At 44.7% G+C, this 12162-nt stretch overlaps 1 protein-coding gene across 1 annotated transcript; it reads left to right on the top strand.

Annotated features, from left to right (window-relative positions):
* The first annotated feature begins 7519 nt into the window (after positions 1-7519).
* On the top strand, positions 7520-9336 carry LOC142738858 (uncharacterized). The gene is made up of 2 exons (XM_075849781.1): positions 7520-8464; positions 8580-9336. The coding sequence occupies exons 1-2, from the start codon at positions 8364-8366 to the stop codon at positions 9241-9243; spliced, it is 765 nt and encodes a 254-aa protein (XP_075705896.1). The 5' UTR covers positions 7520-8363; the 3' UTR covers positions 9244-9336.
* The last annotated feature ends 2826 nt before the right edge of the window (positions 9337-12162 follow it).

Genomic DNA, 12162 nt, shown 5'->3' with positions numbered 1-12162 from the left:
AAGTCTTTTATTATAGGAAAAAAAATGAACACGTAAAAAAAAAGTACACATATTTGGTATCACCACATTCGTAACGACCCCAACTATAAAACTATAATATTATTTTTCCCGCACGGTGAACAGTGCAAAAAAAATAAACAAAAAACAATGCCAGAATCACTATTTTTCGTCACCACCCCTCCCAAAATATACAATAAAAAGTGATTAAAAAGTCGCATGTAGGCCAAAATAGTACCAATACAAACTACAACCCGTCCCGCAAAAAACAAGCCATTAAACAGCTTTTTTGACTAAAAAATAAAAAACTTATGGCTCTCAGAATATGGTGACAGAAAAAATAAATTATATTCTAAATAAGTTATTTTATTGCGCAAACGCTGCAAAACATAAAAAAACTATATACATATGGTATCGCCGTAATCGTATCGAGCCGCAGCATAAAATATAATGTTCATTTATAGCCCAGGGTGAACGATGTAAAAAATAAATAAAAATCATTGTCAGAATTGATGGTTTTTGGTCACCTGGCTTGCCGAAAAATGGAATAAAAAGTGATCAACAAAATCGCATGTACCCCAAAATGGTACCAATGAAAATTACAGATTGTCCCGCAACAAATAAGCCCTCACGCAGCTCCGGTGGTGAGAGAATAAAAAAAGTTTCGGCTCCCAGATTATGGCAATGCAAAATGTGCAGAGCGTTCCAAAAGCGGATAGGATCGGGTGCCATTTATAAGTGCAACACTGGCCACATATCTGCGGATTATTATTTATTTACCCCATTATTATACCCTCTTATTATACCCTGATATACTCTGCCCAGCCTACATATGCCCCCACATTATAAACTGAAATACCAGCAAAACGCCAGAGCTACTACCAAGCAAAATCTGCGCTCCAAAAGCCAAATGGCGTCCCTCCCTTCTGAGCCCTACACCGTGCCCAAACAGCCGTTTACGTCCACCTATATGGCATCGCCATACCTAGGAGAACCCGGTTAATGTTTTATGAGGTATTTGTGGCACAAACTGGGCACAACATATAGTGCACTAAAATGGCACATCAGTGGAAAATTGTAATTTTCACTCTGCACCATCCGCTGCGCATTAAAACCTTCGCGCACCATGACTTTATAGCATGTCGTGGTGTGGGGGGTGATATATGGAGCGTCTCACGCGCTGAACCCGTGCCATACGCTGCAGGTGTCAGCTGTGTATTACAGCTGATACCCGGGACTAACGGACAGAAACAGCGATCACGCTGTTACAGGAGCCTGTAAATATGACAATATACTGCAATACATTAGTATTGCAGTGTATTCTACCAGTGATCTAACGATCGGTGGTTCAAGTCTCCTAGGGGGACTAATAAAATAGGTAAAAACAAAAGTAAATAGTTATTATTAGTGGAAAAAATTTAATAAATATTTAAAGTCCAAAAACAAAACCCTTTTCACATTTTTTCCCAAAGTAATGCAAAATAAATTTAAAAAAATACACAAAATTTGTATCACTGCGTCCGTAAAAGTCCAAGCTATTACAATATACCTTTATTGAACTCGCACGGTGAACGCCGTCTAAAATAAAGAATTTTAAATGGAAAAAAATCGCAGTTTTTTGTTCACCTTTGCTCTACCAAAAAATTTAATAAAAAGTGCTCAAAAAGTCTTATGTACCAAAAAATGGTACCGATAAAAACTACAGCTCATGCCGCAAAAAATAAGCCCTCACACCAAAAGTTGTGGCTCTCGGAAAGCGGGGAGGAAAAACTAAAAAGAAAAAGCAAAACATGGATCAGTTTGGAAAGGGTTCATTACTTTCTAATGAAAAAACATTTATGACCACATGTGGGGTATAGCCGTACTTGGGAGAAATTGCTTTACAAATGTTGGGGTGCATTTTCTCCTTTATCCTTTGTGAAATTGAAAAAATTAAACATTTTAGTGGAAATAATGTTGATATTAATTTTCACGGCCTAATTCTAATAAATTCTGCAAAAGATCTGTGGGGCCTAAATGCTCATTATACCCCTAGATAGATTCCTTAAGTGGTGTAGTTTCCCAAATGGGGTTACTTTTGGGGGACTTCCACTGTTTCGGTCTCTCAGTGGCTTTGCAAATTCTCAAAAACTATTAGAGCTAAATTTGAGCTCCAAAAGCCAAATAGCGCTCCTTCACTTCTAAGCCACGGTATGGGTCCAAACAGCAGTTTATTACCACATATGGGGTTTTTACGTAATCAGGAGAAATTGTTTTACAAATGTTGGGGTGCTTTTTCTCCTTTATTCCTTGTAAAAATTAAAAATGTCTAAGTTCTTACAGAAAAAAAGTAGATTTTTACCTTTACAGACTAATTCCAATGAATTCAGCAAAACAACTGTGGTGTCAAAATGCTAACTTTACCCCTAGAAAAATTCCTTGAGGGGTGTAGTTTCCAAAATGGGGTCACTATTGGGGGGTTTCCACTGTTTTCATCCCTCCAGTGCATTGCAAACGCGACACAGCACTGAAAACTATTCCAGCAAAATCAGAAATCCAAAATCCAAATGGTGCTCCTTCTCTTCTGAAACCTGCTGTGGGTCCAAACAGCAGTTTATTACCACATATGGGGTATTGCTATAAACGGAAGAAATTTCTTTACATATGTTGGGGTGTTTTTTCTATTTTGTTCCTTGTAAAAATTTTAAATTTCTCCTTTGCTTCTGAGGCCTGTGTTTCAGTCTATTACCGTACTAGAACCACATGTGGGATATTTCTAAAAACTGCAGAATCTGGGCAATAAATATTGAGTTGCATTTCTTGGGTAAAACCTTCTGTGGTACAGAATTTTTTTTATTAAAAATGAATTTTCGAATAAAAATAATTACATTTGTAAATTTCCCCTCTACTTTGCTTTAATTCCTGTGAAACGCCTAAAGGGTTAAGAAACTTTCTGAATGCTGTTTTGAATACTTTGAGGGGTGCCGTTTTCAAAATGGGGTGATTTATGGGGACTTTCTAATATATAGGGCCCTCAAAGCCACTTTAGAACTGAACTGGTCCCTTAAAAAATAGGCTTTTGAAATTTTCTTGAAAATATGAGAAATTGCTGCTAAAGTTCTAAGCCTTGTAACGTCCTAGAAATATAATAGGATGTTCAAAAAATGATGCAAACATAAAGTAGATATATGGGAAATATAAACTAGTAAGTATTTTGTGTGGTATTACTATCTGTTTTACAAGTAGATACATTTAAATTTAGAAAAATGCAATAAATGCGTAAATCGAGGCATAATTCTTCTCGTTTACGCCTGAAAATAGGTGGTGTGAACCCAGCCTTACTGCTGCGGCAAAAACACACCATTTCCTGATGCAAACATAAAGTAGATATATGGGAAATATAAACTAGTAAGTATTTTGTGTGGTATTACTATCTGTTTTACAAGTAGATACATTTAAATTTAGAAAAATGCAAATTTTTGCTAATTTTCTCTAAATCTTGGTGTTTTTTACAAATAAATATTGAATTTATCGACCAAATTTTTTCTCTAACATAAAGTACAATATGTCACGAGAAAACAATCTCAGAATCACTTGGATAGGCAAAAGCATTCCGGAGTTATTACCACATAAAGTGACACGTGTCAGATTTGAAAAATTGGCTTCGTCCTGAAGGCCAAAACAGGCTCAGTCCTGAAGGGGTTAAAAATGTTAGTTTGGTTTTTAATAAAAAAATGTCAGTTAGTGTGATGGTGCAACTTTCAAATTAGTTTGTATTAAAATTAATTTTTACTTTTTGAGATTCATCTGCTCTGTATCCTGTATGCAGGACAGCTGTATCATTCGCTAAATCCTGCTCCAGTCAGGTCCGCGGTACTGACGGGTTCGGTGAAAGCGCGTCGTGCTTGTCTCTGACATGCAGGATCCACCTGTTATCCATCGCATCTCAGTTCATAACTTAGATATGATAGATTACAGGTGGATCCTGCGTGTCAGAGACATGCAGGACCCACTGAGACTCTGTACTATTCAGCTCGTAAGTAAACATGAGCAAGTTAGAAGTTAGTTAGAAGTTTTGCTACACAGCCAGGTTCCTCACAGGCAAACACAAGTGTTTGCTTCAAATAATGTGATGCTTGACTAAACCCCACTATAAAAGTCAGCGCAGTACAGTTGTAAGGGCTCGTCCACATGCTGCGGAAGTGATGCGTTATTTCCGGCCAGAATTTCGCCTGGAAAAAATGCAGCAGAATACAGTAGTAGCATAGTGGACGAGATTTAATAAATCTCATCCACATGCCGTGTAAAATTTCCGAGCCAAAATTGACCTGCGGTGCGTATTTTTCAGACCGCACTTCCTGATACGGAAAGTGTGCAGAATTGCTTTTTTTTTCAGAGGAGATGTCACGATCCCCTAACATTGGGAAAAACGCAGCAATTTATGCACCATTTTCTGCCATAAAAAACGCAGGAAATGGTGTGTTTTTGCCGCAGCAGTAAGGCTGGGTTCACACGACCTATTTTCAGGCGTAAACGAGAAGAATTATGCCTCGATTTACGCCTGAAAATACGGCTCCAATACGTCGTCAAACATCTGCCCATTCATTTGAATGGGTTTGCCGACGTACTGTGCCGACGACCTGTAATTTACGCGTCGTCGTTTAACAGCTGTCAAATGACGACGCGTAAAATGACTGCCTCGTCAAAGAAGTGCAGGACACTTCTTTGGGCGTATTTGGAGCCGTTTTCTCATAGACTCCAATAAAGGCTATGTTCACACAGAGTATTTTGACGAGTTTTTTGACGCGGAAACCGCGTCGCAAAACTCGGCAAAAACGTCCCGAAAATGCCTCCCATTGATTTCAATGGGAGGCGTCGGCGTCTTTTTCCCGCGAGCAGTAAAACTGCCTCGGGGGAAAAAGAAGCGACATGCCCTATCTTCGGCAGCTTCCGCTTCTGACCTCCCATTGACATAAATGGGAGGCAGAGAAAGCGTATTTCGCTGTGTTTTATGCCAGCGGCGCTCAATGGCCGCGGGCGAAAAACGCAGCGAAAAACTCTGCGAAAATCGGCGTGCAGGGAGAGGAAAATCTGCCTCAAACTTCCAAACTGAATTTTGAGGCAGATATTCCTCCTGAAAAATACTCCGTGTGAACATAGCCTAAAACAGCTCCAAAAACGGACGTAAAAAATGCAGCGAAAAAACGCTGCGAAAAACGCGAGTTGCTCAAAAAACGTCTGAAAATCAGGGGCTGTTTTCCCTTGAAAACAGCTCCGTATTTTCAGATGCTTTTGGTCACTACGTGTGCACATACCCAAAGGGTATGTGCCCACGAGAAGTGGTTTTTACGTCTGAAAAGACAGACTGTTTTCGGAAGAAAACAGCTGCGTCGTTTCAGACGTAAAAGCTCCTCCTCGCATTATGCGAGGCGTCTTTGACGCCCGTAATCTTGAGCTGCTCTTTATTGACTTCAATGAAGAACGGCTCAAATTACGTTGCAAAGAAGTGTCCTGCACTTCTTTGACGAGGCAGTCAATTTACGCGTCGTCGTTTGACAGCTGTCAAATGACGACGCGTAAATGACAGGTCGTCTGCACAGTACGTCAGCAAACCCAAAAAAATGAATGGGCAGATGTTTGCCGACGTATTGGAGCCCTATTTTCAGAAGTAAAACGAGGCATAATACGCCTCGTTTACGTCTGAAAATAGGTCGTGTGAACCCAGTCAAAGGGTATGTGCACACGATAACTGCAATTACGTCTGAAAATACGGAGCTGTTTTCAAGGGAAATCAGTCCCTGATTTTCAGTCGTTTTTTGAGCAACTGGCATTTTTCGTGGCGTTTTTTATGTCCGTTTTTGGAGCTGTTTTCATTGGAGTCTATGAGAAAACGGCCCCAAAAACGTCCAAAGAAGTGTCCTGCACTTCTTTGACGAGGCAGTCATATCACGCGTCGTTGTTTGACAGCTGTCAAACGACGACGCGTAAATTACAGGTCGTCGGCACATTTATCTGTGACACATACGGATTGCATTGGCATAGAAAACAATTAGGGTATGTTCACATGTCAAAAACGGTTGAAAATTACGGAGCTGTTTTCAAGGGAAAACAGCTCCTGATTTTCATACGCTTTTTAAGCCACTCACGTTTTTTGCGGCGTTTTTCGCAGCGTTTTTTTACGGCCGTTTTTGGAGCTGTTTTCTATAGAGTCAATGAAAAACGGCTCCAAAAAGTCCCAAGAAGTGACATGCACTTCTTTTTCGCAGCTGCTTTTTTACGCGGCCGCATAAAAAAACAGCCCGTCGGAACAGAACGCCGTTTTTCCCATTGAAATCAATGGGCAGATGTTTGGAGGTATTTTGCTTCAGATTTTTTGGCTGTTTTTCGGGCCGTGAACGCCCGAAAATAGGCCGTGTGAACATACCCTTAGTGTAATCATGCATCCCAACCATCCCAACCATTCCGGATCTAGCGCGACAGCACTGGATTCAGGACGCGGATACAGTTTACTCTAATAGCTGACGGTTCCCTCACCACTATTTACTAAGTAACGCCAGCCGTGAGTGGCTTGGCACAGACAGGTGCGATGCAGTGATGTCATCGTGAATGTCAGCACCGAGTCACACTCAGCACAGAAAGGAGGAGACTTGCAGACAGATCTCCTCCACTCGTCCTGGGCATAGAACTTGGATGAGTATTTATTTTATTATTTTTATGAGCCACTATGGGGACATTATTCTGTGTGGGGAGACACTATGGGGGCATTATACTGTGTGCGGAGACACTATGGGGGCATTGTACTGTATGTCGGGGGCACTATGGGGGTCATTATACTGTTTGGGGGGCACTATCGGGGGCATTATACTGTGTGGTGGCCACTAAGGGGACAATATACTTTGTGGGAGCACAATACTGTGTGGGGAGGCACTGGGGGCAGAATACTGTGCCAAGGGTCACTATGGCGGCATTATACTGTGTGGGGATGCACAGGGGGAATTATGCTGTGTGGGGAGGCACTATAAGAACATGATACTTTGTGGGTGGCACTTTGAGGGCATTATATTGTGGGGAGGCTATATGGGGGCATAATACTGTGGAGAGGCACCATGGGGGCATTAAACTGTGAGGACTGAACAAGTTGTGTATAGGTGCAATTGGGTGTGAGTAGAGGCATTGCTTAACGTAAAAAAAAAATGTGTCCCTCTTTACTATCCCTAAAAGTTGGGAGGTATGGTGTTTAAGATCAAGGGGTGGAGAGAGCGGTGTTCTCTATTTTGTTTTAGTTAGAAGAGAATAGGATGGGGTTAGAAGAAGAGGCTAGTGAAGGGAACACAGATTTGGGGGTGCAGGCATAATGGGGAGTCTAGGTGGTGTACGGTCCTGATAGGTTTGTTGTGGAGGAGATGGTATGGAGGCCAGGAGTGATGAAAAACAAATTTTTACTCAGGCCTGTGTTGCGTCACACTCACACCTGATCACAGCAACAGGAATAACACTTCTCAGACTTGAATGGCAGAGTCTCTTAGTATAAGGCCTCGTTTACACGAGCGTATTATACGCGCGTGCGACGCGCGTGCTTTTCACGCGTGTCGTACGCACCTATAATAGTCTATGGGGCTGTTTAGACGATGCGTGTATTTTGCGCTGCGTGAGTGCGTTGCGTAAAACTCACGACATGTTCTATAATCTTGCGTTTTTCACGCAACACGCACCCATTGACTTCAATGGGTGCGTGAAAACAACGCATGCCACACGGACGGTCCTGCGTTGCATGCGCGAAAAACACGCAAGAGCTGTTATGTCCATTCTAATTAGTCTATAAAGCTACACAAAGCTTCTCCAAACCAGGAAGTGCCTGCCTTTCAAGTGCGAGGGGGCAAGACTAGCCAGTGCCAGGAGAGTTGTCTGGGGATATTTTGGAGTGTTTCACAGCCACATACTACAGCCATGCCGCGCGGGATGGATGTGGAGCGCCTCATTCTTTTTATCCAGGAGCATCCAGCAATATGGGATAACAGATGTGAGGAGTATCACAACAGGACGGTGAAGGAGGACGCATGGGAGTTGGTGGCCAAAAACCTCTTTGGGCAAGAGTGGGAGACAGGCCGAACCCGTGACCGCACTCGGTTGGGTGAGTACCTTGCATTTTCTGTCAATGCCTGTCATGCCTATAGAAAACCTGGGCCCTGTATGTGTATTGCGCACATGAGCACGAGAAACTTTGGTGGAGCAGGTGCTTCGCACGTCCCACCGCATTGCCATTGCAGGGCCCTTCATTTTGTAGTGAGAGGTGATAGTTCTGATGGCGTGTTTTGTTTTTGTTACATACACCAGTCCAAGATATCAAGACACGGTGGCGGAGCTGCCGTGATCAATTCAGGCGAGAGATGGGTGACAAGGGACGCAGCGGAGATGGGGCATCTCGCAAACGGCCCTACATTTATACGAAACAGCTGATGTTCCTGAAGGACATCATGGATATGCGCACGTAAGCATTTATGTCGTTGCATGAGTGTACTGTGTGTTTGTCCAGGTCCTGTCTGTCAACGTGTTGTTGTGGGCATTGTTAGATTTTGTACTCATAATTTTTTGCCTCCTTGTAGAACCACCGACAATTTGGAGGATACAGCAGAGGAGACTGACGTGGGGGAGTCTGTGGCCGAAGCCCCTGCTCCCAATATCCTGCCACCCAGCCCCGAGCCGACACCCCAGGAGCCCGCACCAGGCCAGTCAGAACGGCCGGTTGGCTCTCCAGCCCAGGAGCGGCCCGTGCGAGCCCGCAGTCGGCGTCTTCGTGCCCCACAGCCCTCCACATCTGCCCAGGTGGATACGCGGGTACTCGAGTATTTGAGGCGAGCCGCAGAGGAGGATGGCAATGATGCCTTTGGCCGCAGCATTGTGCCCCTCCTACGCCTGGTGCCGATGGACCTTATGGGCCGTCTGCAGGCGTCGATCGTCACATTGATCGACGCTTGCAGACCGCCACACAATCCCCATCCGTGTTTCACGGCAATCGAGCAGTGGCGAAATACTTACATGCCGCCACCCACGGCCCAGGTGCCTGGCCAATTTCACCCTGTTCCCCATATGGCCCGTCCGCATCCATACATGCGCCCTATGGCTCCCCACTTCGCGGGGCCCACATTCCAGCCACCACATCAGCACCACTATGCTGGCCAGGAACAACCTACCCAGCTCCAGGTCCAGCATAGTGGTGCTGAAATGCAGGCATATGCCTCCCCAGCCCAACTATACCAACACCTCTGAGTGTGTTGGTGCCAATATTTCTGGACGGCACTGTTGTGTGTGGTGCAGGCCTGGCCACGTATATTGTGTGATCCTGTTTTTCGTTTGGATTTCGTTACACCATGTTGGTGTGTTATTTTTTTACCCAAAAATTTGGGATTGGTCCGAATCCCTTAATAAAAAAAAAAAAGTTCATGGTTTTGTTTCGTTTTATTATTCTTTTCGACCACCCAACAGAAGGTTTGGCACACATTTCCTTAGCCTACACTCTCACACACTTCTGGCCTTTTGGACCAATGCATGGACATGTGATATGAGGTTTTAGTTAATCTCTCGTGGTTTGACATGGCTTGAAAGGGATTCCAAAGTTTAGGTCCTGCCATGGGCCCTGAAGCAAAATAAGTACACTTGCAATTGGACTTCCCTAACTGCAGTCCGCACAACAGGATATATGGGCAAAGTAAGTCGGCAACTGTGTAAAGTCCTGCTCAAACCCCGAGAGATATAAGCTCGCAACCCGCGTCAAGGGTCCTCATGTTTTGCGAGTCCCTACCCCAACCCCAACACACAAAAGAAACAAAACAAAAAATGCCCACATCTCAGGTCGGTAGTGAAGCGTCAAAAGAACATTCACCCCTTCACAGGTCATCAGCCCCCCACGGTGCTGGTCCAGATGGGCACTCAAAATATGCCGCCAAAGTATCACGAACTCGAAGGCCGGAGGAGACAGATCGCCCTAGAGGAATCACCGGGACATTGTCAGTGGTGTCTGCGTGTGTTATGATATAGTCAGCATCAAAGTTTGCATCATTAATGCGGCAGAAGTTATGCAGAACTACACCCGCTTGGATAACACGTGTGACATTATGCATGGACAATTGCATTGTTGACAGAAAGACACGCCACCTGTTCGACATAATGCCAAAGGCACATTCGACACATCGCCGAGCTCTGCCCAGGCGGAGATTGAACATGCGCCTACGGTCATCCAAGTCCCTTCTTGCAAAGGGACGCATGACTTGCCTTGTGAGTGCGAACCCCTCATCTGCCACGATTACATACGGGATTGGGGGCCCGCTGGAGCCTGGGAGGATGGAGGGTTCCGGCAACCCCAGTCGCCTATTCACGAGTCGCTTCCCCATTCTTGATGTACGGAATATGCGGGCATCTGCCGAGCTTCCATACGAGCCAATGTCAACAATAGTGAAACAATAATTAGTGTCCGCCAAGGCTAACAATACCATGGAAAAATACTGCTTGTAGTTATAGTATTGCGAGCCACTGCGTGGGGGCTTTCTCACACGAATGTGTTTGCCGTCAAGGGCACCAATGCAATTTGGAAATTCAGTAGCTCTAAGAAATCCCTCTGATATACTTAGCCACTGTTCTGTCGTGGGCTGAGGCATGACCGTGCTCTTTAAACTCTGCCACAACACGACACAGGTGGATGTGACAATGAACGAAATGGTGGTCACTCCCAAAAGAAATTCAAAATGCAACGAATGATAACTATTGCCTGTGGCCAGAAATCTAGAAAATAAAGAGAAAGAAAAAGAAAGGAAGAACACATGTTAGTGGGGGGCTGGTAAAGCAGACAGCGGCATGGACTAAGTTATAGCAGCTTCATACATACCTCAAGGTCACAAGCAGACGTTCCTCGGGCGAAATGCAGCGTCTCATGTTCGTATTCTGGAAGGTGAGACCAGAGCGAGTTTGCTCAAGCAGAAGGTCAAATGTGGCCACAGACATGCGGCAGAAGGCTCGAAATTTGTCGGGATGCCGGCGTAAGTCCTCAAACAGGGTATGGAAATGCCCTTTTATTGTACGTTGGGCCACAAGTGGGTGAACCCAAATGCGACTTCTTCCAGGCGTGTGGTGCTGCAGCATGTGTCGGCGCTGGCCAAACCGACGTGAGATCATCCAGAGAAGAAGCACACGCGCCAGTGCTGGCGAAGCCATAATAGTTGGGTGTCAAAGCGATTCCAATTTGAAGGGAAAAACAAACCCTGTGGTTTCTGCAGAGGCGGAAATAACCTTGCAAACAGATTTCTACCAGCAAGCAGGGGTTGGGCCAGCTGGCCTATTTGTAGGCGGCCGTCCCACTAATCCCCTCTGCGTTTTTTACGCGCGATGCAAACGCTTGTCGTGCGCGCGTTTAAAACGCAACAAGGCTGCGTATACGCAGTGCATACGCCATACAAACGCGCGCAAAACGCAGCGTTTTTTGCGCGCGCAAAACGCACACGCTCGTGTAAATGAGGCCTAATACTGTCAGTTCAGGCAGTCGTATGACGGCTGACTGGCTCACACTTGTCAGAAAGAGTCAAGGGCACTCCTCCCTTATACAGGGGTAAGGTCCTGATAGATTTCTTGCCTAGCTTCGGCCTAATGACTTGCTGACCTGCTTGCTGCTCTGCTACCTTTCACTGTCACAGGTAGAAAGGTTCCTTCACCAATCACCCACACAGCGGTACACTGCACACAAGTTGGGAGAATCCCGCACTCGACACTATGAATTTCACACTATAGCGGCACCTGGACCACACAGACTCCATCCCTCAGCTAGTGCCATCTGCACCAACAGCCACTTAAACAGCTTCACTTATTCAGAAAGTTCATCACAGAGCAGCTTGTTCACAAGGGCTTCGTCCACACACTGAACACAAATTTGCGGAAACCCCTCTTTATAAAGTAGATACATAGTTGCAATGCAACATCCCGGCGCTGTTATGGCAAGGCAGTCCACTAACTTAAGATTCCGTCTGGGCCATATATCACAGCACCATACAGTTCAGATGAAACAACATGTCATCTTTCTGGAACACTGCTTCTGGGGATAAAAACAGTTTAAGAAGCACATACTTAACCCCTTAAGGACGCAGCCTAGTTTTGGCCTTAAGGCTCAGAGCCCATTTTTCAAATCTGACATATTTCACTTTA

Source organism: Rhinoderma darwinii, chromosome 1, assembly GCF_050947455.1.
Source record: "Rhinoderma darwinii isolate aRhiDar2 chromosome 1, aRhiDar2.hap1, whole genome shotgun sequence".
NCBI classification, from domain to species: Eukaryota; Metazoa; Chordata; class Amphibia; order Anura; family Rhinodermatidae; genus Rhinoderma; species Rhinoderma darwinii.
Note: the sequence above shows the minus strand (reverse complement) of the source record. Positions and strands in the feature narration are given on the sequence as shown.

Excerpts from the sequence above, each read along its gene's own strand:
- LOC142738858 (XM_075849781.1), top strand. The coding sequence starts at position 8,364 with ATGGGTGACAAGGGACGCAGCGGAGATGGGGCATCTCGCAAACGGCCC. Across the intron at positions 8,465-8,579 it reads GACATCATGGATATGCGCAC|AACCACCGACAATTTGGAGG; the intron begins GTAAGCATTTAT and ends GCCTCCTTGTAG.